This window comes from Peromyscus eremicus, chromosome 1 (genome assembly GCF_949786415.1).
Source record: "Peromyscus eremicus chromosome 1, PerEre_H2_v1, whole genome shotgun sequence".
Lineage (NCBI taxonomy): Eukaryota > Metazoa > Chordata > Mammalia > Rodentia > Cricetidae > Peromyscus > Peromyscus eremicus.
The window spans coordinates 190,000,947-190,028,613 of NC_081416.1; the positions used below are offsets into that span (position 1 = coordinate 190,000,947).

Genomic DNA, 27,667 nt, shown 5'->3' on the forward strand with positions numbered 1-27,667 from the left:
CATCCCTGTTGCTCTTCAAAGAATTTTGTCTCTGTTCTAATCGTTTTCTCAACTTAGCCATGCTATCTCCTCTGGTGTATGGTAAACAATCTTTGGATACAACTCGAGCACACAAAAATCAGAGGTAGCATTGAGGGCTGAGGCTGAAACGCAGGGGGTGAGCCCAGTATTACATGCCCAATAGGTACCATTAGGGCCGGTGACATAACCAGAGACAGCGCTTATGGATAGGGTGCGGTTACATAGGTGTTGGTGGGTGCGGGGGACGCTCCCTAGACATAGTCCTTGTCCTGACACCTCTGAGATTGTGAGCTTATGTTGGGCTGTCCCTAGACATTGGCTCGGAGGGGGACTGTGAGTGTTAGTATAATTACCCTGGGTTGCTATCCCCTCGTAGTAGGGAGATGGGAAACCAAACATAGCCAACATTCTTGCGTTCTATTTGGGTAGGTTATATTCAAGGCCTGGTAAGCCCCTGCTAGCAGACCCAAGAGCCGGTCTCCGGTTCCTGGCCAGGGTGGTTTGGTAGTGGCCGGAGTTATACCTGGGCTGGTAATCGAACCGGGTCGAGGGGTAATCTTCGGGGGTGCTGGAACAGGTAAGGAGGGGCGCTTCTGGTCAGAGAGAACCTGATTGGGGCCTATAGGGGTGGAGGCCTCCTCAATCTTAAGTTTGATAGTGAATCTTACGCCCCGATCATATCCGGTTTCATATAACCTGAGCCCCCAAGTGCGCCCCCGTTGCCAATTTCTATCAGCCTTCCCCGGGCCAGTGAAAGTTATATTTAGGGGAAGTGAGAGCCCGGGCTCGAATCGGCTGACCTCGGTGGACCCAGCTGAGCAAGACCCCCCGCCTGTAGCCTTCCTGAAACCTCTATTGGTCTGGATCAGGTCCCAGCTGGAGCTAGGACTCCAATATGCTGCGCCAGTGGTCTCGCAGCCCCATTGGGTGCAGAAAAAATCTCCTTCCCCCCCCCGCATTTCTTGGCGAGGGCCCAGCCCCTCCCATCCCCCGGACAGACATAAAAGTCCGACTGGGCGAATCTACATCTTGCTTAAGGGTGACGGCATCCCGGATCCGGCCAATGCACCCCCCCCCGGGTGGGTGGAGGAGTTTAAGGCATCCAGCTTAATGCCCTCAACCCCCCCAGAGTCCCGAATTCAATGCCAACTGACAGAAGTCAGGGGTTAGGGGGGGGCCACCATGTAAAGGGGGTATGAAGGGCGGTCGTCTGCCAGACCGTTTCCCCAGTTTGTGAGATGACCTGCCAAGTGAGTTTCTTGACTAGGTGCGGGCTCTCCGCCGCCCTAGTCCCCTGGGGGTAGACAGAGAGCAAGAAGAGGGGGAGGAAGAGGAGCTGCGGGCCATCCTTATTTTTAGGGGGTTTTGTGTGCGGTACACTGTCCATGTTGATTCTCTGGATCCTGCCGGGTCGGTCTCCCCGGCAGCCTTCACATGAGAGGCGTGGATCCATGCAGCAATCCCGTCGACCTTGAGTGTAGTGGGGGTGGTCAGCAAGACAGTGTAGGGCCCCTTCCACCGTGACTCTAGATTCTTAGTCTGGTGGCGCCGGACCCAAACGGAGTCCCCAATCTGGAAAGGGTGGGGGACCACCGGCTTGTCCAGCTGCTCTCGGTAGGCTTTAGCCAAGGGTTTCCAGATCTCCTTCTGCACCAGCTGGAGGGCCTGTAGATGTGCCTCTAAAGTGGGGCTGGTGGCAAAAGATGAGATATCAGGATGGAGAAATTTCACGACTGGAGGTGGGGCCCCATATAGAATTTCAAAAGGGGTTAGGCCGTGCGGCCCAGGAGTATTCCGGGCTCGGTAAAGAGCCAAGGGAAGTAGGAGCACCCAATCTCTAGTGCCAGTTGCAAGCGTTAATTTGGTTAAAGTCTCCTTAATTGTCCTATTAGCTCGCTCTACCTGTCCTGAACTCTGGGGGTGGTACGCACAATGGAGATTCCAGTCCATCCCCAATAGTTTGGCCATCTTCTGACTTACCTGGGAGACGAAGGCAGGCCCATTGTCCGACCCCAATATATGAGGCATCCCATACCTGGGGAAGATCTCTTCCAATAGCTTCTTTGTTACCATATTAGCCGTCTCATTCTTGGTTGGAAATGCCTCAATCCATCCTGAAGAGGTGTCCACGAAGACCAGGAGGTACCGGTATCCATAGAGTCCGGGTTTTACTTCTGTAAAGTCTATCTCCCAGTGCACACCAGGACGGTGGCCCCTCAGACGGGCTCCTTTGGCCAGGTGTGTTTTACCTGCATTGACCTGGGCACATGCGGGGCAGGTAGAAGTCACCCGTCGGAGTACCCGATTTTGGTTTAGCAGAATTGTTCCGGTGTTTTCTCTGTCTATCAAGGTCTTCATTTTTGTCTCATTTAGATGAGTTAAGGCATGGAGGAATTGTAACATACACTGGGACTGGGTGTGGGAGGTAGGCATGACCACTCGGTCCCCCAGCATGTAGGCTTGCCTCTGTGGGTCCCAGTCCGCCCCCATTTTCTTTGCGAGCTCATGGTCTTCGGGGCTGTATGGCATGGGCTCTCTCCCGGGCGGGAAAGGTTCCGGAGTGTCCTGTATAGCCATTAACTGGCTACTCCCTGTTGGCTGGGATGCCACTGTCCGGGCGGTCAAATCCGCTAGCCGGTTTCCCTTGGCTACCTTGGAGTTGTCTCTTTGGTGCCCCGGGCAGTGCACAATACTGAGTTGGAGCGGGAGATGTGCAGAAAGGAGTGAGTTACTTGCCCTGAAGCCAGTTGGACTTTTCTCTCGATAGTCCAATAATATCTCTTGTTTCCAGTTGCCCCCTGCACCAGTGCAGAATGCCAGCTAAGAGGCACTCTGGCATGAGTTAGGACTGAATGTTCGGCACCAGTATCAACCAGGAAGGTCATGGGCTGCCCCCCGATCTTGAGGGTTATCCTAGGCTCGGGGGGGGGGGCTCCTGGCCTCGACCCCCCTAGTCCTCCAGACTAAGGAGGTCCACGGTCTTGGGCTTGGGCCGGCGGGGTCCTTGTGGCTTCTTGGGGCATTCTCGGGCCCAGTGTCCCTTCTCCTTGCAGTAAGCACATTGATCTTTATCTAGGGGTGGCCTCCTTCGTTCTCCCGACCTGTCTCCCTCTCTCCGCTGTCCCTGAGATACAATGGCAGCCAGAACTTTCTTTATCTCCCTATGCTGTTTCCTATCCCTTTCCTCTTGTTTCTGCCATCTCTTTTCCTCATGCTCTTCAGGAGTTTCTCTCTTATTGAATACTTTCTCTGCTTCCTTCAATAGGTCTGGCAACCCTAGCACCTGTAAACCCTCTAACCGCTGCAATTTGGTTCTGATATCTGAGCTAGACTGATAGATAAATGATAGGATGACACCTGGTGCTTGACCTGGGTCTTCTGGATCATACGGAGTGTACATCCTATAAGCTTCCTTTAACCTTTCTAGAAATGCAGCGGGGGTCTCTTCCTTTCCCTGTATTACATTTCTAACCTGAGCCAAATTAGTAGGCCTTCTAGCGGCCGCTCGGAGACCCGCTAAGAGCAACTGGCGATAGAGGCATAGATGCTCCCTACCTTCAGGCGAATTGAAGTCCCAGTTAGGGCGAGTCAAGGGAAAAGCCGCATCGATGACATTTGGGAGTTGGGTGGGCCTCCCGTCATCGCCCGGAACCTGTTTCCGGGCCTCCAGGAAAACTCTCTGCTTTTCCTCCACTGTCAAGAGGGTCTGCAGGAGCTGCTGACAATCGTCCCAAGTTGGCCTGTGAGTCACTAGGATGGATTCAATTAGGTTAGTCAACGCAACAGGGTCCCTGGAAAAAACGGGGTTATGTTGTTTCCAGTTGTAAAGGTCTGAAGCAGAGAAAGGCCAATATTGGAGTTGTCGGTTCGGCCCTTCTCTGAGTGGGAAAGCTTGGGACTCAGTAGGGGGTCCCTCCCGGCGGCCGCGGAGGCGGCCGGCAATGGGGGACGACACCTCATCTTCCTTGTCTTCATCTGAGGTCCTGCTGGTTGAGGAAACCTTAGCATCTGCCAACGGCCGGATCGCAGCCGCTAATGCGGCCGCTGCCGCCGCCTCCTCCGCAGCAGCGGGAGCCGCCGCCGCTCCGCCGGGTCGCCGAGCGGGTCCCACCTGATAGGGAGGGGGCTCCTCTGCCAGGAGATCTATGAGAGGGGAGTTAGGGTCCGGGGGGAGGACAGGGGGCTTGGGAGTCTCCTTGTGAGGGAGTACCAGATAAAGGGATGAGTCCGGGTTGAGGGGAGCAGAGGGCTCAGAGATGGGGGGAGGCGGTGGAAGGAAGGGCTTGACCCATGGAAACGGGTTTTCGACCAGCGATCTCCAGATGGCGATGTATGGGACTTGGTCGGAGTGTCCATGGGGATTAGGGGCAAAAACCTTGCCCTCCACCTGTGAAATGAGAGAGAGATTAAAGGATCCTTCCCGCGGCCAGCCAACATTCATCATGACCCATTCGGCCTCGCAAAGGATGATCCATTTTTTCTTTTTGACAATGACACCTTCATTGTTTCCTCGGGCCTTAACATCGGACCAGTGGTCCGTGGTTAGGCTCAGTGGAGTGGTGACGGCCTGTCCCATGGTGGTCTCTAGATAAAGAAGTGTTAGACAAGTAACGATAAACAAAAAGACAAGACAGACGACAGAAATTCTCGCTGCGCGGCTTCGGCGTAAAACCGAAAGCAAAAATTCAGACGGGGAAGCGGAGGAACCACGATCTCCGTCCCCTACCAGCACCACGTATCCCTCCGATACGGGAGTGGCCCCGAAAAACCGTGCCCCAGAGGGGACTTCAGTGACCCGTGGAACGTCTTCCAGGGTCGCGGTGGGCAAAGTCCGAGCCCGTCAGCTCCTTCAGCCCCCACCGACTCAGACCTGACCTAGGGCGCCCGACGAAAACGGAAGACAAATAGACAGACTGAGACAAGACAAATAGTGGCCGGCCAACTCACCTCCTGACAGTGGGTCGGTGGTCCCGAGGCAGGGGGGTCTCTAATCCCGGACGAGCCCCCAAATGAAAGACCCCCAGAAGGCAGTCTTCCCTCAGGAGAGACCCTCGCCCAAGGAACACACCGAGACCACGAATCAGATGCAAACAGCAAGAGGCTTTATTCCGGAACACGGGTACCCGGGGCGACACAGTCTCTCAAGAAGCTCAAGGGACTGGCGCGCCCACGGGCTGGAGCAGAGGGTTTTTATAGGGTCGGGCAGCCAGAGCTCGGGTACAGAAGCAAGAAGCCTGGTTACAGGGTTTTGATTGGATGATTCAAATGAGGCCAGGTTCTGATTGGATGATTCAAATGAGGCCAGGTTCAAACCCAGGTCAGCTCGTGGTTTCTCCCCGAGCTTGCCACGCCTAGCTTCTGTCTAGGGTACAGGGTGTTTTTCTGACCTTTTAGTTCCTCGCTCTGGGGCCAGGTGGCTAAGCACAAATGTTCTGTTTATTCCATGTCCGTTAACTGAACTCCTCAGTACCTCTCAGGCTTTATTCAAAAACAGCTGAGCTAAGCTATGTTAGGCGGGGAGGCTGGGGGTCTTTCAGTTTACGCTTCAGTAATGTTTCTTTTACATATGTGGGTGCCCTCGTGTTTGGGGCATAAATGTTCAGAACTGAAACTTCATCTTGGTGGATCTTTCCTATGATGAGTATGTAATGTCCTTCTTGATCTCTTTTGATTGATTTTAGTTTGAATTTTATTTTGCTGGATATCAGTATAGCTACACCCGCTTGTTTCTTAAGACCATTTGATTGGAAAGTCTTTTCCCGGCCTTTTATTCTTAGGTAGTGTCTATCTTTGAATTTGAGATGTGTTTCGTGTATGCAGCAGAAAGATGGGACCTGCTTTCGTATCCATTCTGTAAGCCTATGTCTTTTTATAGGTGAATTAATTCCATTGATATTAAAGGATATTAATGACACGAGATTGTCCATTCGTGTTATTTTTTTGGTGGTAGTGTGTGTGTACTTCTCTTCTTTGGGGTTTACTGCTGTGGTTTTATCTATTGCCTGTGTTTTGGAGAGTGTATCTGAGTTCCTTAGGTTGGAATTTTCCTTCTAGTGCTTTTGTAGGGCTTGGTTTGTGGATAAGTACTGTTTAAATCTGACTTTGTCATGGAATGTCTTGTTCACTCCATCTATGATGATTGAAAGTTTTGCTGGGTATGTTAGTCTAGGCTGACATCCATGGTCTCTTAGTGTCTACATTACATCTGTCCAGGTCCTTCTGGCTTTCAGAGTCTGCATTGAGAAATCGGGTTTTATTCTGATGGGTTTGCCTTTATAAGTCACTTGGCCTTTTTCCTTAGCTGTTCTTAATATTCTTTCTTTATTCTGTACGTTTAGTTCTTTAATTATTATGTGATGAGGGGACTTTTTTGGGAGGTCTAGTCTGTTTGGTGTTCTATAGGCTTCTTGTATCTTCATAGGCATTTCCTTCTTTAAGTTGGGAAAATTTTCTTCTATGATCTTGTTGAATATGTTTTCTGTGCCTTTGAGTTGGTATTCTTCTCCTTCTTTTAACCCTATTATTCTTAGGTCTGGCCTTTTTATTTGTCCCAGATTTCCTGGACATTTTGTGTTATAACATTTTTGGATTTGCTATTTTTTTTGACAGACAAATCTGTTTCCTCTATTGTATCCTATACACCAGAGATTCTCTCTTCCATCTCTTGTGTTCTGTTGTTGCATCTGTGTTCCTGTTCATTTACTCAGATTTTCTATTTCCAGCATTTCCTCTGTGTCTTCTTCATTGTTTCTATTTCCCTTTTCAGGGCTTGAACTGTTTCCCTTACATGTTTAATTGATTTTTTGTGTTTTTCTTGCCAATTTCTTTAAGGAATTTATTGATTTCTTTCAATTTTTTTATTTGTCTTTTCCTCTACTTTTAATTTTATTTGTCTTTTCCTCTATTTATTTTTTCTCCAATATTTGTTTGCTTTTTCCTCCCTTTATTTAAGGAAAATTTTCATTTTTTTCTTGAAAAGCCTCTAATATCTTCATGAAGATATTTTTATAGTCGCTTTTTTCTCCTTCTACATTGTGATGTTCAGGTCTTGATGTTGGAGAAGGGCTAGGTTCTGGTGATGCTGTATTGCTCTTTATATTGTTGTATGTATTTTTGCATTGACATCTGCCCATCTCTTCCTGTAATAGGTATAAGATGTACCTGTGTCTGAGCAAGTTGCTCTTGGTCCACTCTTTGCTTGCTATGTCTGTGACTCAGGGGGCCCCTCTGGGTCCAATCTTAGCTCTGGGTCTTGTTGGAGCAGACAGATTCTGTGTCTAATGGATCTGCTTCTGGGTCAATCCAAGCTAGTTGGTTCTGTGACTCACAGCAGCCACTCTTGGTCTTATCAGGTCTCTTGGTCCAGTCAGAATTGACAGAGTCTCTGTCTCAGGAAGTTACTCTTGGTCCAATGAGAGCTGTTGGTTTGGTTTCCTTGCCTCAGGAAGCTACTGTGGTCTCAGGCAGATGGGTATTAGGTTGGGCATGTAGATTGCTGGGTCCAAAGGGGGGTTTTGGTCTTTGTGTGTGGCCCTCCTGCTGGCTGGCAATCCCAGGGACTGGCTGTGTCCCACAACTTGGGTCCTATGGGCAGGACTCTCTGGGTAAGATCAGAGTCACTCACTTCTTGGTCCAATGAGATCTGGGAGTTTGGTTTCCATGCCTCAGGAAGTTACTGGGGTCTCAGGCAGATGGATATTGGGGCAGGATGTGTAGATTGCAGGGTCTGATGGGGGGTTTAATTGGGGGAGGCTTACTGCAGGAGTTTTCCATACTGGCCAGGAACTGGAACAGAGTTAGGTGGAGGTTCCCAGGGACTGGCTGTGTCACAGGGTTTGGGTCCAAGGGCTGGACTCTGGGTGTGAGAAGAGTAACTCACCTCTTGATCTAATGGGAGCTGGCCTTATTTCCAATCTTTACATGACTTATTCTCCTTATGTTACTTTACTCTTTCTTTAAAGACTTTACTTGATTATGTTTAAACTATTTTTTCCTATGACTATCTATGTCCATTTTCTTTTCTTTCTTCGGCACTTATGCACAATGCACATCTGTTTAAAGTTGTTTTTGTGTTAAATCTGGGCGTGTTTTTCTGTGTACCTGTGGCACTCTGAATGTGTGAGCCAACCTTTAAACAGCTAAGTAGCACCCAGGCCCTCCAACATGAGGCTCAAGCAGTTGGCCTCACCCCTTCCCTGGTTTTGTAAGAAGTGAAACATAAGCATGTGGACATGGTTGAGAGCTGCATTTAACTGGGAGCTGCATTTAACTAAGTGTTGCATTTTACTGCCTTGTCTCTAAGAAGTTGGAGCCCACACTATGGCAGTTATTTTTACTTAGATTGCTGTTTCTACTTAGCATGCTGGGCACTCAAGTGCTCTGCTACACAGCAGTGCCTCTTAAAGGACCCTTATCTTTTTTCTGTCTCTCTTTTTCAGGCCCTATGTGGGAATTCATGCCCCACAGTGGATGCCATTTGTAGTTGAAATTTTTTGGGGCTGCCATTAGCCCCCAAATAAAGACACAGAGACTTATTAATAATTATGAATGCTTGGCCTTAGGTTTGGCTTGTACCACTAGCACTTATAACTGAATTTAACCAGTTTATACTCATCTACATTTTGCTTCAGTGCTTTTAACTTTTCTTTCATTGTTCATGTCTTACTTTCCTGCTTCCTCCATGTCTGTCTATCTGTCTGTCTGTCTCCCTGGCATCTCTCTTCTTTCATCCCCAAACCTAAATTCCTCCTCCTACATACTCTCCCTTCCCAGAAGGCCTGGCTATACCTCTTCTCTCACTATTGGTTGTTCAGTCTCTTATTAGACTATTCAGGTACCTTAGAAAGGCAACACAAAACAGCAACATATTTTACATAGTTAAATAAATGCAACACATCTTTTCAGGTTCAAGAAATACACCTTTCCAGTTCCATTGATCCTTTTGCAAATTTCATGATTTAATTTTTCCCACTTAATTTTTTTTTGCATATACACTACATTTTCCTTATCTACCCTTATTTTGATGGATATCTAGACAGGTTCTAGTTCCTTGATACTGCCAATAGACTGGCAATGAATGTGGATGAACAAGTATTTCTGAAGTTTTTAAAAGTGTTTTTGGTATATGCACATAATTCTTATAGCTGGTGACTCAGTATTTTTATTCTTTTTTTTATTTTGCAATACAATTCAGTTCTACATATCAGCCACAGATTCCCTTGTTCTCCCCCCTCCCGCCCCCCTCACCTTCCCCGCAGCCTGCCCCCATTCCCATCTCCTCCATGGCAAAGCCTTCCCCACAGACTGAGATCAACCTGGTGGACTCAGTCCAGGTAGGTCCAGTACCCTCCTCCCAGGCTGAGCCAAGGGACCCTGCATAGGCCCCAGGTTTCAAACAGCCGACTCATGCAATGAGCACAGGACCTGGTCCCACTACCTGGATGCCTCCCAAACAGATCAAGCCAATCAACTGTCTCACCCATTCAGAGGGCCTGATCCAGTTGGTGACCCCTCAGCCATTGGTTCATATTTCATGTGTTTCCATTCCTTTGGCTATTTGTCTCTGTGCTTTATCCAACCTTGGTCTCAACAATTCTCGCTCATATAAACCCTTCTCATTCTTGCTAATTGGACTCCCAGAGATCCACTCAGGGCCTAGTCATGGATCTCTGCATCCAGATCCCTCAGTAGTTAGATGAGGTTTCTAGCATGACAATTAGGGTGTTTGGCCATCCCATCACCAGAGTAGGTCAGTTCGGGCTGTCTCTCGACCATTGTCAGCAGTCTGTTGTGGGGGTATCTTTGTGGATTTCTGTGGGCCTCTCTAGCACTTTGTTTCTTCCTATTCTCATGTGGTCTTCATTTACCATGGTCTCCTATTCCTTGTTCTCCCTCTCTGTTGTTGATCCAGCTGGGATCTCCTGCTCACCCAAGCTCTTTTTCCCTCAACCCTCGCCCTTCACTACCCCCACTCATGTCCAGGCTGTTCATGTAGATCTCATTCCATTTCTCTGTCATTGGGCGATCCCCGTGTCTTTCTTGGGGTCCTGTTTTCCAGGTAGCCTCCCTGGTGATGTGAGTAGCAGTCCAGTCATTCTTGTTCCATATCTAGTATCCTGCTATGAGTGAGTACATACCATGTTTGTCTTTCTGAGTCTTTCAGTCTCTTATTAGACTAATCAGTTAGCTTAGAAAGGCAACACAAAACAGCAACATATTTTACATAGTTAGATAAATGCAACACATCTTTTCAGGTTCAAGAAATACACCTTTCCAGTTCCATTGATCCTTTTGAAAATTTCATGAATTAATTTTTCCCACTTAATTTTTTTTTGCTTATATACTACATTTTTCTTATCTACCCTTATTTTGATGGATATCTAGACGGGTTCTAGTTCCTTGATACTGCAAATAGACTGGCAATGAATGTGGATGAACTAGTATTTCTGAAGTTTTCTAAAGTGTTTTTGGGTATATGCACATAATTCCTATAGCTGGTGACTCAGTATTTTTATTCTTAATATAATATAATATAATATAATCCTTAACCCAGATTCCTATAGTGACTGTACCTGTTACTACCCACTTGCAGAGTAGATAATCATTCCTAATCTCTCTCAGCCTCACCATTTGTTCTCATTTATTTTTTTGTTATACCCATTTGTGTCTGGGTAATATGAAATCTCTGTGTGGTCTTAATTCATATTTTTCTGATAGCTTAGGATGTTGAAAATTAGAAAGCAATGTTAACTTGCTTTTGCATTTCTTCTTTTCAGAACTCTCTGTTCATTTCTTTGGACTATTCAGTGACTGACAATTTTGTATTTATATATTTTTCTTTTCATATTTATTTACCTATGTTTTGTATTAAACCTTGCATGATATACAGTTTGCAATGATTTTTGCCCATTTTGTAGGTTGTCTTCTCTCTGAAATATCATTTCCTTTGACGTGCAGAAAATAATTTTATATACTCTCATTTGTTGATTCTGAAACAATTTCCCATGCTGTTGAATTGCATAGAGTTCTTTCTTTATCTATAAAGGAAGATTTTAATTGTACTCTCTACATTTTCTTTCCAAGGTTTCAGTTTTTCAGGTTTTGAATGAAACCTCTAGCTCATTTGAATTGGTATCTGTACAGGGTGGGAGATATGGATCTACTTCAGTCCGTAAATGAATGTGACGTTTTGTCAAAAAAGCTTGTTAAATTTCAGGGCATGTTCTCTTGATACCCTGATCAAAAACAGTGGCCCAAAGCTTTTCAGATTAGTTTTAAGTCAGTTTCTCCCACTGAACCTTCAGTCACTGGAGGACAAGCACTTGTGGACATGATATAGGACTATGAAGAGTGTAGACTAGGAAACTGATTAGAAAAGAGCATCAGGTTCCCAAAAGTACAGTGAGATCACTTCATGAATAATTTACAAAAGTGAGCTGGGAAGAGAAGGACATGAGGGGACCAAATAGAATAGGTTTTTAGCAGTCCTGATGGAGGTGGTAAGAAAAAGGTGACTATTTTTATTAGGAACTGTGAACCACATAGGTCATCTAGAAGATCATGGTAAGGAAGCAGTTTTGGTTTTGTAGAATCTCAAACAGAATACACAAGAAAAGGTGCCTCATCAATAGTAGGATGTTATCCACATTTTCAGAATACAAGATGGAGACATGTTGGGGGAAATGGAACATGGTTGACACAATCAAAGAATGTTTTGGGTAGTTATTAGGGGAGCAAGCATTGAAGGAAAACAGTGATTGGGTTTTATCCTTGGTCTTGATTTATGTTGTACATCAGCAATGAATCTAGAATACAGATGAGCAAACTTCAGGGAAAGCCAAAGTGTAGAGAATCTGGATAGGTATAAGAAATATACTGTCTTTTCTAGGAAAAGAGGTGACTTTATCTTTCATCTGTATTTAGCAATGTGAATAGAATATTGAATTTGTTTAGAAGAAATGCTTTATCTTTTCTAGGAAAAGAAAAGTTTTTTTACAAACTTATGAAAGATCTTTGAGAGGAACATAGCTTTCTAGACCTTCACAGCCAAGACTTCAACAGAGGGACATTCCTGTGGCCATCGTGTTACATTATAAAAAAAGAATTCACTACATTCTGCCCTTGTTGTGAGAAAATTGGTGACACTGAATTAAAAAGAAGTGGAAATATGAAATTATAAAACAATATACATATAATGATAGCTGATCACTGCCTGATTCAGAACAACAGAGAAAAAAGAAATTCAAATAAATTATATGAAAGCAGGAGATTGACTTAAAAAGGAAGTGAGGAATTTTAAAGTTGCAAACCACGTTCCTGCCAAACATTTGTAACTGTGACAGAAATCAACACCACCAAATCGAACATTTATGTTCTCTATAGGTTTAAGCACAAACATCTCTTGATGTCAGGCTACCACACTTGGACATTTCAAGAATATGAAAATGCAATGTCCTTGGAGATGGGTGGGACAAGACTAAATGATGATCAGAGAGTTACATGCTAGGAAATACCTAACCATGGAAATACTTCTATGGATCAGTACTGAGAACTCACAGAAAATGCTGTAAAGTTTGCCAGACTATAGCTTGAGCAGAAACAGAATGTTGCAGCATTTTCCTTATGGTTGTATTTGGCAAGTATAAGAGAAGCTACAGAGAACAGCCCCAGGAAACTTTTACCAAATTGTAGAAAGTCACTCTGTACAGAACTGTAGGGTAAACTCAGATTGCCTTCAACAGGGCACCAAGAGGACATTACATGTGGAGAGACTTAATCTGAAGAAATATGTACATCAGAATGGATGCTGTCAGAGATAGAGGTACCTTGTTCTCTCACAATGTGGAAAGGTGGTATTACCCAACTAGAGACTAGATGATCCACAAATATCCCTCAAATTCCAGATTAATGTCTGTCCTGATCTATGCTGTTATTTTTGCAATTTAGTCATCATCATCCCACATTTGTGGTGAGATTTTGAAGGTGATGGAACATTTTAGAGTTTACACATTTTAGTGAATGCAAATTATTACTATTACTCTTTTTCATTAAAATTAATATTACCATCAAACTTTGAAGTTAATTTCCACTTCTGATTCTAAACTACACTGTTTGTTCCATCATCTCCACATGAAGACTTGATAACACAAGTTCTCATCAGCAAGACACTGCTGTGTATCTGAAAAGTTCCTCTCCAGGTTCCTCCAATCCCCTGTGGTCCTTCAGCCCACTTATAATCACTCAGAAACTTATATTAATTAAAATTGCTTGGCCATTAGCTCAGGCCTACCACTGGCTAGAAATTACATTTAAACTAACTCATAATTCTTAATTATGTTTAGCCATATGGCTTGGTACCTTTTCTCAGTTCTGCCTTCACATTTTCTTCCTCTGTGTCTGACTGATGACTTCTACTTCAGCCTTCCTGTTCCCACGATTTTCTCTGTCTTTGTTCTGCCTATACTTCCTGCCTGGCTACTGGCCAATCAGCACTTTATTTATTAACCAATCAGAGCAACACATTCACAGCATACAGAGTGATATCTATAGCACTGTTATGCTTTTACAGGCCAAAATATTATGAAGTTTCTATAACCATTAAACTAAATAGGATTGATATCCTTTAAGTGCTTCACCTCAGCTTATTTCTTTCAACTAAGAAAAATGTAACTAATATACACAAATTGTTTGCCTCCAGGGGAACTCACATTGTCCTTATCTTTTTCTCCATAAAGTATCTTTGGTAGGATTAACTTCCTTATGTCTATTGTTGAACCGAGTTCACTCTGCCTGCCTCTGCTCCAGTCCACTGTGCTCATAACAGTAATCTCCCACCTTATCCCTCACTCACTTCTGATTCCAAGCTTTAATGTTCTTAACAAGTATTGTATATCCATCAGTCATTTTGTTAGTTCCACATTGAGAGGTTCCATTTCCTCTCACAATAAGTGAAGTTAGAAAGAACTAAAGAAAAGGAAATACTGTGAAACAAATAAATGAACCTTTGTTGCCATGCTCCTTTGTTCTACTTCCTTCAGAACATAACTAGGAATGGTAACCTGCAAAACTATAGCTTGGGAAGACAATCTCCTTGTGTAAATTCCAGCATAACACTAAAGGATAATACAGCATTCCATTTATACAGTTGTCTAGAGTAACTAAACTCTGATTCAAAGAATTGCCTTTCTTTGGACATTGTTAATTTTTGAAACAGTATGTTAATTAGAATAGTTCTCCAAAAAAGGCTCTTTCCTTGACTTTTGGGACCTTACACCCCATGTTGGGTTGCCTTGCTCAGCCTTAGTACATGAGGAAGTGCTTATATTTATTGTAACCTTATATATCATATTCTGTTGACATCCATAGGAGATCTGCCCTTTCATGAACATAAAAGGAGGCAGAGTCAGTTTAGGTTTGGTTTTGAGAAAAGAGTCCAAGTGGAGGGAAGGGATTGCAAGGAAGGAGGAAGGGGAAACAGCAACCTGGATATAAAACAAAGAAGAAAGAAAGAAAGAAAGAAAGAAAGAAAGAAAGAAAGAAAGAAAGAAAGAAAGAAAGAAAGAAAGAAAGAAAGAAAGAGAAAAGAAAAATGAAAAAGAGTATTTCTCCCCCCCACCCCCGGCCTTTCTTTAAAATGTCCTTTATATCACCCCCTGATCTTCTTCAAATTCAAGGTGTTTTTCTTGATTAATTGTTATCACATGCTTATATGTACATGGATTTGCATACATATTCTTAAATATAGCACACTGAGGACTTGTAATATTACAAGTATGCATATTTACAGTACTAAGCATTTGGCTCTAAACAAAGACATTGTATACACTTCCCTGGAGAGTACTACGTCCCATCATCCCAGCTTTACACATTTGTTTGCAGTTATTTGTATAGATTTGAGGATCTTATGAAAGATTTGCATGGCATAGTAACGCAATGAGTGCTAGAGTGACAAAGATATCTTGGCAGTAACCAACACATCTCTAATTAGGCTCAAAACCAGCTCAGACAAGAGGAATACCATGTCAGCAAACTGACTGTTTGGGATTTTTGTTTGAGTTCCCTTGCAAAAGATCATTGAAGCTGAGTGTTTTTATCATTATGATCTCTCTCTCTCTCTCTCTCTCTCTCTCTCTCTCTCTCTCTCTCACACACACACACACACACACACACAGAGAGAGAGAGAGAGAGAGAGAGAGAGAGAGAGAAAGAAAGACAGAGAGAGAGAGACAGAGAGAGACAGAGAGAGAGAGAGAGAGAGAGAGAGAGAGAGAGAGAGAGAGAGAGAGATGGATAGAGAGGAGGGAGGAAGGAAGAGAGGAGAAAAAGAATATGGAGGAAAATTAGACAGGTGGTTTCATCTATGTGGTTTAGAGCTCTAATCCCTACTGAAATAGACTTTCCAGGTGCAGGCAGTGGATTGGAGTCCCCACAACAGTGTTAAGAACTTTTCATCTATATTCTGTAATGAAGCCCAGTAGATGCATTGGGTCCACAGCATGGATTTTAGAGGAATTGAGCCTATGGTTCTTAATGGTACCTTAGAAGAAGAGGGAGATATAACTTATGGCTTCGCTTAAGAATTACATTAAGCAAAAAAATAAAAAAAAATAAAAATTTTATGGTACTTTTCTATTTGAGAAAATGTATTTTGTTTTTTTAAGTTATTTTGACTTGAAGCAAAGAACTTCTTTTATAGATGTTCATTGTGGAAAAGCAATAGGATGTTAGTAGAAAGTTAGGCTGAACTGTCCCATAGTAAAGTCAATAAATTATTCTCACCATGTTTCTCAAACACAAAAGTGTATATTGTCAGAAAATTCTGTTTCAGTTTTTACTATTGGATTAAACCTGAGAGTAAGAAGAAATATCTCAATGCATTCATTGTCCTTCAAGTATAAACAATTATTTCCTAATTTTTATTAGAGGACAACTCTAAATATAAGATAAATGTAAATTTCAGAAAGTATATAATTACTTAGTAAGGAAGGCTGAAGACCAACTTTAAAAAAGTAGATGGCATATATTAACTTTAAATTCCAATGAATAGAAAATCATTATTTTGAGGTCATAATGAAATTACATCATTTTTCTGTTCTCTTTTCTCCCACTAAATGCTCCTGTATAGCCATTCTTTCTCTCTTTCAAACTCATAAATTGTCTTTATAATTGTTATTACATATACACATATAAATGTGTATTTGGGTAGATTATAGGACTATAGATGTATATATAGTAACTATAACTTATCTGCACTATTAAGCTATGCATTTAATTGAAATAATACATAATATATGATTCATATAAATGTATATATACATATATAATTCTAAATTATATATGAATATCATTTCGTCTTACAAATTAGTTTGCTCTGCCCCATGGTAGATTTTTCTTCCTCTTTCAGCTTTAATTTGTACAATGTAGTTGTTTATGGTTGAGGGCCCATGAGATTTTCCTATTCAAATCAGGATATCAAAAGTTATGTTCCTAGATAAGCTCATAATTAGGAAGTCATGTTGATCAGACTTTGTGTGTCTTTATGTGCAATGTATGACATTCCTAAGAGACATAATCTCACAGCAAACTCCATGGTCCTCAGACTCTTACATTCTTTCTATTCCATCTTACTCAGTGAAACCTGAATCTTAGGAGTGGCAATTGTATTTATTATATGGCTAGAACTGGGATCCACAATTATTTATTTTGATTGATTGTGACATTATGTCATTGTATGCATCCTTTTGAATATGATCGGTACTCAAAGAGATGTGAGGGATAGACTTAATTTTATTTATGGGAACCAATTACAGTTTCTTCTCTGAGATCCAAGACTTCACTAGCTCTTGGTAGTTGGTTTAGTTTCTGTAACTAGGCATGATTTCCCTCTTGACAATTAGGAATTCTGTTCTATTTCAGCTAACAACTGTTTTTGCAAAATCTTCTAGCCTAGTATATAGACATAATAGAAAAGAACTAGGATAAAAATCACAGTAGTAAAGGTCTAACAATTTTATAGAATTTTACTTTTATTTAATAATTTGGAAATGCAAAATATTTTATTAATATACTGTAAGTATTTTTATTAAATGGTAATGAATTCTGGAGAAATATGTAATAATGAAGTTGCAAGTTGTAACCTATTCATGATGTTAGATGAAGAATATATACACATTCAAGGAAAAGTAGTGGGCTGGAAGAAACATTCAGACAAATGATGTGTAAATATCTAGATTTAAAGAGAAGTGAGGGTAATCATCAAGACTTAAAACCATTGGAAATGTGACATGTCATCAGAGTGTAAATAAGGAAATGGTCCATGTAGTTAGACCTAGTTACTTGTTCTTAGTGACAGATTTTTGACATTGGGTAATATAATTCTTACTAAGTGTACATTATAACTCTGCATGCAATATATTATGCAATGACTGATGAAGTATTATGTTCACAAAAGATTAAATTCACATCTTGAAAATCCTGTATTCTTCAGTGTAATCACATAAACCCAAATAAAAGCATGATAATTTACTAAAGGGCCTTGAAGTCTTAAGAAACAGATTGATACTCTTGTACAAATCTGGCATATTGAAAGTTGAATATAAAATAAAATTTTAATCCACATATTTTACCACAGTGATCAGAAGACAAGATAAATATATACTAGGGTACACTTTCAAAATTTAAAAAGTGTGAATAACACAATTGGATAAAAGAATATGCATAAAGTTCTTAAGAAATTAAAATAAATAACTTGAATATTAACAGTTTATATTAAAGAAGAATATGGTGGGGTGCTGTGATTGGATATCTTTAATCTTAGAAGAAAAGAGACAGACATACACAGATCTCCATGAATCCAAAATATCATGATATTCACAGAGAGTTTCAGATGAGCCCAGATGTATACTGAGGTCCTGCTCATATAAAAATATAATCTGATTTCAGGCATGGATGATTTCATTGGCTCCAGTACAAATACAATTGGTTGAACACATAATGGCCCAAATAATCAAACCCATACTATAATGGTGTAACACACATTTATAATAGATATCAACTGGAATTCTTTGAAATTCATCATTTAACATAAGAACTATGTTTAGTTTTGAACTAGGTTTTGAGAGGGTTATTCCTTCTAGAAAGTGGCCTATTCCTGATATGATGAACTGAGTTCTTATCTGGCCTTACTAAGACAATATAGCACTTAGGGGCAAAAAATGAAGCCAAGGAGGGCTGCACTAGAAGCTAAGATAGAGAAGATTTCCATAACCACCATGACCTTCCCCTTGGTGCTGTGGTAGACAGGGAGGAAATGTGACCCAGACACAGAAGAACACCAGCATGCTAAATGACAGGAACTTGGCTTCATTGAATGTGTCTGGCAGATTCTGGGACAAGAAAGCCACAGTATAACTTACAAGTGCCAAGGAGCAGAGGTATCCCAATATACCATGGAAGGCAAATTACAGTCCTTGTTGCAAACACAGATGATATGTCCATGTTCAGCTTGAGCATCTTGGTCAAGAAATGGTGGAGATCCTCCTAGCCAGATTGCACAGAAAACAAGGTAGATCAGAGTACATATAGGGATGATGAAGTTTGGAGCCTTTGATATTATTAACCACCTCAACATTCTCCCTGGAAAAGTGGCCTTCAAGGCAATAAGCACAGTGATAGCTTTGGCCAACACAGTTGCAAGAGCCACAGTGAAAGCACCTCCAAATGTGATCTGCTGCAGAGTACAGGTTGCGGTGTTGGGACGGCCAATAAAGAACAAAGAACATCGAAACAGACAGTGAGTGTGATGAGCAACATGTAACTGAGGGTCCTATTATTAGCCTTGACAATTGGAGTGTCTCTGTGCTTCACAAAGGGTCCAAGAACCACAGTTGTGAGGACAGAGAAGCACAGTGCTATGATTGTGAGAGACATCCCCAAGGGGTCCTCGTGGTTAAGAAAACTCACAGCTTTTTGGAGGCAGTGTTTCTTCTCTGTGTTTGCGTAATGACTTTCTGGACATTTCATGCACTTTTCCATATCTGGTCAGAAATGAAGGTGATATTTATTTCAAGCTGAAGTTATCCCTGTAATTACAACCCATTTCTCTGTATCTGTTGACAGGGCTGTTATCTACATCACTGTTTTCTCATGGACAGAGAAGTATGAAATCTGTAGTAAATACTTTCACATTTATACCACCCATCTTCCTTAGTAGATATTTCAGTTATTATTTTGTGCACACACAAACTGTGTGGCTCCAACTCAGCCCTCTTTTGTCAGCTCCATTCCTCACTTTCCCCATCTCTTACTTCCCAAGTTCATGAGCTCTCTATCTCTTCTTTGTACATTTTAATTCACAGTGAGTCTATTTAGTGACACTAGTATTTACAGGAGATGGGGGAATCTACCGGAATGTGAACAACATTTCAGAATCTACAACCTTAAAGAAAAGTGATGTATCTTTTTTGGTTAGTAGTTATCTATTACCAGAAGCTTCTCATACAACCCATTTTATTTATAGAGACATAAATTAAAGACACCTTTTCTCTCTTATATACCTTCACTGCCTCTTGTGCTATTGGTGCATCTCTTTTGGAAGTCATTAGAATAGTGAGTTGCAATGCACAAGCCTACTCTATGTCTGATTCCACATCATAAGTTATAGCCACATTATGAATTTAAATAGTGCAAAAGAGGGAGAGTGCCCTTTGAAATTATTTTCATAAAATTCTTTCCTTAAACATAGGTTCTCAAATTTCTTAACATTAAAAAATGCTTTCTGTTATCTAATTTTGACTCTTCTCCATGGAAGCTTAAGTGAATAGACATTACTACTTTGTTACAGGCTTCACTAGTGCACTAGTGAACAGTTGTCATTCCAGTTGGGGAAAGATCAGAACTAATGAAACAGTATTAGAGTATGAAATAAAACAGTCCCATAATATCGTGCTGTTGAAAATTTGTAAAATTCATCTTGTATTTGAGATATGTTAACATTGATTTATGCATGCCAGATTTCCACTGCCAATTTTTCCTGATTTTAAAAAGAATCTCATCACCAGACTTTTAATCTGATTTTGTTGGTAAAAATTATTAACATATTATTGAATAAACTTGAGTTGAATAAAATTTATTTCTTTTTTTAGTGGTTTAATTGATTTATTGAACTTGGATTTACAGACATTAGAACAATAAATTTTAGTTCTTTGATTTTTTTCATTTATCTTTATTAAGAAATTTTCTACTCACTCTACTTACCACCCACAGATCCCACCTCTTCTCTCCTCCTACCCCCCAGCCCTCTCTCCCAAGCCAACCCATATCCCCACATCTCCCAATTCAAGGTCTCCCATGGGGAGTCAGCAGAGCCCAATGAGCCTAGGCAGGTCTAAGGCCCTTCCCACTGGTAGAAGGCTGTACAAGGTATCACACCACAGGCACCAGGTTCCCAAAACCTGTCCATGCACCAGGAATGGATCCTGATCCCCCTGCCTGGGTACACCCCAAACATTTGAATCAAACAACCATATTCCATATCCAGAGGGCCTAGTCCAGTCCCATGGGTGCTCCACAGCCACTAGTCTACAGTTCATGGGCTTCCTCTAATGTTCCAGTCATCTCTACACTTCTTCCCATCATGATCTTGATGTCCCCCCTGCAGTATCCCTCCTCTCTATATATATCTCATAAATATTGCTTCTTTTAGCTTTTGTGAAACATTGTTACATTTGTTGTAAGGGCCTACTTTTAAGTTATTGCCTTAGACTCTATTATTTCCTTCTCTTTTATGTGGAGATATTTATTTTCTTTTGATTTTCTACCTTTCAATGGATGACTAACATTTATAACTCCATTCTTTAATAAAAGGCACCTGATACATGTAAAAAACTACTATAGATAGGATAACTATATCTATTTCAAGATACTATAACATTTTTGGATACATTGAATCAATAATCTCACCTCAAGCACTTGACATAATTGAGCTACACAATTTTTGGATGTATACTTATTAATTAGGAATTATGAAGGATTTTTCATGGGAAAGCAAACTATTCCTACTGTATATATTATCCTATTATATTATTATATATTATACGTCTATTTCTAATATATATTTCATATGTATATGTAAATGTGTACATTTGTGCATAGATATTCACTAAAGAACTATTTTTTAGATAGCAGCTTGAGGGTACAGTCTATTATAACTCACGGTGAGAAATCCATGGAAGAAGTTGCAGAAAGATTCTAAAAGTCAGAGGTCATGAAATACCGCAAGGAATTAGAAACTTACAAACACAACAGGGCTGTTGAATATATAAATTTTAGGTACGATATCATGCATATACCATGTGAAAGCTCAGGGAAGACCATATATCATTGAGCATGTAAGATTGACAAAAAGTACTACCCTTAACTGAGAAGCTATTTGACCTCACAGCTGCTATAAGAGGAAGACTCGTTAGTCCTCCCGGGGAAGGGGAAATGAGATCTCCATGAGTAATTTGGGGATGAGGAATGGGCAATGGAGGGTAGAGGATGGGGGATGAGAAAACAAGGGAATGTGATGGTCAATCTGGAAGAGGGATGAAGTGGGAGAACAATAAAAAAAATACCATGACAGAGGGAGACATCATGGGGATAGGGAGAAACCGTGTGCTAGGGAAGTTCCCAGGAATCCACAAGGATGACCCCAGCTTAGACTACTAGCAATAGTGAATATAATACCTGAACTTGCTTACCCCAGTAATCAGATTGGTGAATACCCTAACTGTCATCATAGAGCATTTCTCCATTAACTGATGGAAGCAGATGCAGAGATCCACAGCCAAACACTAGTCTGAGATCCAGGAGTTCAGTCAAAGAGTGAGAAGAGGGATTCTATGAGCAAGGGGCATTAAGATTATGATGGTGATAACCTACAGAGATAACCAAACCAAACTAGTGGGAACAAATGAAATTTAGACTAACACCTAGGGTCCTCCACAAAACTGGACTAGGCCCTCTGCATAAGCCAGACAGTTGTGTAGCTTGATCTGCTTAAGGGGCCCCTGTAAGTAGAAACAGGATCCATCCCTGGTGAATGAGCCAGCTTTTTGCAGACCACTATATATGGTGGGACACCTCACACAGCTTTGAGGCAGGGGAAGGGGCTTAGATCTGCCTCTACTGAATGCACCAGGCTATGCTAAGTCCCCATGGAAAGCCATACATTATTTTAGAATGGAATGGGGGATTTTGAGGGAGGAGAGGCTGGTGGAGTGAGAAGACAGAAGAGGAGAATCAGATTGGTATGTAAAATGAATAAAATTTTTTTTTCTTAATAGACAAAGCGATGGATTATCTTAAAAAATAGTGTGTCCAAAGCCGGGCAGTGGTGGCGCACGCCTTTAATCCCAGCACTCGGGAGGCAGAGCCAGGCGGATCTCTGTGAGTTCGAGGCCAGCCTGGTCTCCAAAGCGAGTTCCAGGAAAGGCGCAAAGCTACACAGAGAAACCCTGTCTCAAAAAACCAAAAAAAAAAAAATAGTGTGTCCATTGGTAATTAGTTCATACTCCACCAGTGTGACTAAACCAAAGAATATTTGGGAAGCAGAAATTGAATTAAATGAGTATTTCTTAATTATTTAAAGGACAGAGAGAAGAAGTTAGGTAGGTAGATAAGGAGAAGATTTGGAAATATATGAATATGATCCAAATACATAGCATTAAATTCTCAAAGACAAGGAATTATTTAAACATTTCACAATTGGTATCACCCTGGTAACAAATTTAATATTAGATATGAAAATACTAGCTTTTAAACATTTGTCTTCCCAATGAAATATGCTGTGAATATGTTCATGGCCTATTCTCCTAAATGGAGATTCTGTATTTCATTGCAGCCCTTAGGTTTTGGTACAGCTCTCCATAAAAGACTGTTTAAGCTTCATTGAGGATAGTGTTTCATATGTTGTTTCTCAAAATTGAAGCAGAAAAAAAATAAACATAATAGTATTCATTAAGGAAATTTGAAAGTTTAGTTATGCTGTATAGTCAAAAATTATATATTGGGGATATCAAACACAAATTTCTAATCTTCTGTATAAAAAGACTTGCTGGGAAGAATCATTATTAGAATAACCTATCCTACAGTTAGATGAGTTATAATCATTATTGAAATACAGTCAGAAAAACATCCAATTTTGGTTCTATTTTACTATGTGTTACATTACGTGAGATAAAAGCATGTTGATCAGTACAGAGCAAAAGGGTTTCCTGAAACAAACAATATCTGAGGTTGATCATAAAATGTAAATCAATTATAAATTTCAATCCCTACTCTGCACTATTTCAAGACATTGTGATGCACATTCATATCCTAAGTAGGAAAAAATAAATTTGTCTGACTTCTCTCTGGATATTTTTCAGTTTGTAAGATAATGCAGAATCCTGTAGAAATGTGGAACTATTTCTGTAAGATTTCTGCTTACCTGTCTCATTGGAAATCTCATTGTCTGCACAAGGAGTGCAATCATAGCAGCAAACAGCCTTGCCCTCTAGGGAAACTTTCCTGAATCCAGGACCACAGCTCTCACTGCACACAGAATGGGGAATCTGAGAAAAATGGGAGCAAAGTTAACAAATTCTCATGGTTTATTGAAAGTCTCAATGATATTTTTAATATCACATAATTAATTTGCAAGTTTTATTCCTATAAAAGTAGAAAAGGAATTTGAACATCTGTGATCTATACAAAGTTGGTGTTAGGATTATCCCATTATTAGACAGTTTGGATCATAATGAGGTAGGGACAAGTTTGATGCAGTTAGGTCATAGAAGCCATGACCTAAAAAGGCAAGAGGTCCTTCCAGATGGATCCTGTCTCTGTACTTACTTTCTAATGTGTTGTGAAACTTTTATTTCCACGATGATTGTGAATGTTTCTTGCCAACTTGAGAAGGCTTATAATTCCCATGTAAATAAATTATTAGGTATTTCTGTGAGTATTCTTAAAGAGAAGTTTAAAGGGTTCACTCTAAAAGTGAGCATCATCATTCCATAGATTGTTATCTCAGAGTGAATGACAATGAGAAAAAATGTGATCTGCGGTATTTCCTTTATTCTATTGACTGGGGATATGATGTCATCAGGAACCTCCTGCTCCTAGAGCAATGAATTTCCAAAGATAAGGGCTACATTCTCACATTGTCAGCCAAAAGAAACACTCTCTTAAGTTATATTGGGTATATATGTATTTATAGCAGCAGAGCAGGAGAGAAACAGACACACATGCTCACTATAATATTTTCTCATTTAAGAGGTAGATAAAAGAAAAGTGATAACTGTTTATGGTCTGAAATCTTTAAGCATGGAATCCAAATAAACTACTCCAGTTTCAGATACAGTGAAGAAATTCTTTTAGAGACATTGTGTAGTGGTTTGAATAAAAAGTGGTAATTATAAGCACAGATGTGTCACTACATAATTTCTCAATGGTGGTGCTATCTCTAGAGTTACTGGTACTTTAGGAGTTGCAGATTTCTTGACAGAATTATTTCAGTTGTGGGAGTTTTGAACATTTCTAGGCCTCACACAATTCCAGTATTCACTCTCTGCTTCCAGTGTGTGGACTGAGACATTTTTTCAGGTTCCTGCCTGTCTCTCCATTGATGCCACACACTGGCATGCCTCCTGATCATAAAGGACATTTGTACCTCCAGAACCATAAGTCAGATAAACTCTTTTTTTTCTAAAAGTCAATTTTGGTGATAGTGTTTCACCATAGCAAGAAAATATAACTTATTGAGTTTTGTGTTTTGAATGTAGAGATTTTTCTATATCAGGGTGTCCTGTGAGACATTATGAGAATTGCATGTACCACTTCTCAGGTGTACTTAATTTGTGTCAACTGGACAAAAACCAACCCATGCATCACTGAACATTAACAGGCATTGAAAGCTAAGAACTTTCATTTTTAGCGGCCGGGCGGTGGTGGCGCACGCCTTTAATCCCAGCACTCGGGAGGCAGAGCCAGGCGGATCTCTGTGAGTTCGAGGCCAGCCTGGGCTACCAAGTGAGTTCCAGGAAAGGAGCAAAACTACACAGAGAAACCCTGTCTCGAAAAACCAAAAAAAAAAAAAAAAAAGAACTTTGTTTTTAAGCATCAGGGATGATAAAACACTATCTTCTACTAGTTGTGTTTTATGCTTCTCTACTCAGAGTTTTATGCTAATGGGATTTAATTTCAAAACCAGTAGTTGTTATTCCTGGGGGATATATTTGTGTTATTATGATAAGTTTAATGCATTGAGGGAACACATAACCCACCTCTGAATATATTTTTGGCCATTGTATCATCTGCTCAGATAAAAACAACTGTTGACCATGGGGAGCATTGGGCAAAAAGGTTCCTACTTGCACTTTTAGTCCAAGACCCTTTGGAAAATTCCAAAAGTTGAGAATATCATACATATAATCTGAATCCTGTTTCTATTCTAAAGCCATGTTGGATCCCATGTGGATATTTCTCAAGAAAGGATGAAGCTGAAAGTGATACAAGAACATATTTTAAAGGTATTGTGAGAGTTTGACCAGAAATGAATTATAAAGTGACTATCATTGGTCATAATCTCTGGTGTAGGATACAATATTATGAGGGTGGGCAATGATTACCTAATTAATGAAATGATATTCTGCCTGTGAAGGAGAGTCAGCTAAAAGAAAATCCTCTAAACAAACTCAGGAAAGGAATCAGTGAGTAAAGTTTGAAGCAAATTTCAATTTCCTTAAAATAGTTTATACCCATTTACACACAGGGTTATCACAAAATTCAGTCAGTAAAATGTGGGTACTGATGACTAAATGGTAGTTAGACAAAATCATTTGTGTACTGATACCTTGTGGTAATGAGATGTCAATATTTCATTTACTTAGAGAGTTCTTAGTTTTCTAATGGAATGTATCACCATGAGATAATTGTGAGGATATTTGTGACAAAAAAATTATATTGCCTAAAATCATTTTCTCTTTGCCACTAGCACCCTATTCCTTAGCAACATGAACACAAAGATCTGCACTGACCTGGAAGATATGATAATAAATGAAGATTTTCCTGTGGATATACATACATGTAAAATTTTGAAATATGAGATACCTAGTTTGGTGACTCTGAAAACTCTCAAAATATCACATTGTTGATGTTCTAACACAATTTAGGGGATATTACCTGCCAGGGGAAGAACATCATTCTTGCCCCATTCCCAAAATGTTGCATTTGTACTTGCTGAAGACTCATCTCATGGAGACTGTGGTCCACAGTATAAACAGCCTTGTATGTATTGTAGCTGTCTTCACTCATTGCCATGTCAAAAATGTGTCTAGGCAGGAATTCCAAGGAAGCATTGGGTTGGCAGTTCTCCAAAAGATGACAATCCAGCTCTGAAAATGAGCACTTGAAGAACAAAAACCACTATTTAGGAAGGTAATTGTCTTCTTGGTATTTGTAAGTATTAACTGTTTGGATAAAATTTTTAAATTCAATGACTTGCTCATGCTGTCATAAAAAAATGAGACTTCCATGGAAAGAATCTAGCAAGAAATAATCAGCGATATTAGTAACGTCCCATTGAGAGGTCATGACCCAGACTTTCCTTGTCAAAATCTGTTGCCCTAGATTGCACATTAAACCTTGTAGTGAATCATTGTCGCCATAAATGACGATGATATTGGCCAATGATTCCTGGATGATGCCAAGAATTTTCCAGTATTTTTCAGGAAATGAAGTCCAGGAGCTTTGCATCATTTCAACAAAAGCTATGCAGACTTGATTTTTCTCCGTTATTTTCTCTGCTATCTGATAGAAACTGAGTTCCTCTGTGATCATCTGGGATAAGCAGACCAACCCAGTTCCAGCCAAATGAAGCATCAAAGAGACCATGGCAAGAGACAGAGATTGGCCTTTGGGGGCCATCTGATAGAGAAAAGTAAACTGATCTCTTTGACTCAAGATAGGAACAAAAGGACCAACAGTGAGCTGCAGAGAAATCAATTGGAAATGAGAAAAAGAACAATGGCATTATGCACAATCTTTGTTCTGCAGAAACAGATGGAAATGATCAGCATAATGATGGATTAATCCTGATTTTAAAGGCTAGTTTATGTGACAGAATTTTTTATCAAATTACTGCCCTGTCTTCCATGTTTATTAATCCTCCTGTCTAGTCCATCCTCACCTTTCTTCCTTTCCATGTGACTGAAATAGAGGTCCATCTCCAATTGTTTGGATCATTGTCATTGATATCTGACTAATCCAAATATATGTGTTTTTTTTTTTTTACCTTTGGACACACCTGAAATGTCAGCAAAGGAGTTCTGGCTCTTTCCCACACAACTCCTCACCTAGGGAAATTTGTAGAGCTGAAGCAGTGTCCCCATATGGGCAGATTTTGCCCACGATGGTCCTGTTATTGCAGCAGTTGACTTTCTCTCTTTCACACAGTTATAATTACAGTAAGGACTACTCAGGCCTGTGAGCCAAATAAGGGCATTCATAAGAATGTTTTTCTCACTGTATGGGACATTATAGAAATCAAATCCCAGAGATATGTTGGGTAAAAGATGAGGGTTCCTGTTGATCTCCTCAATGGCAAATACCAGGGCCAGAACCA

General features: G+C 40.7%; 1 protein-coding gene across 1 annotated transcript; it reads right to left on the reverse strand.

Annotated features, from left to right (window-relative positions):
* Positions 1–2,669: 2,669 nt before the first annotated feature.
* On the reverse strand, positions 2,670–26,364 carry LOC131903756 (uncharacterized). The gene is given in 4 exon segments (XM_059254514.1): positions 2,670–2,951; positions 2,954–4,164; positions 23,492–23,615; positions 26,227–26,364. Coding segments are annotated over 4 exon segments (1,755 nt in total).
* Positions 26,365–27,667: the final 1,303 nt, after the last annotated feature.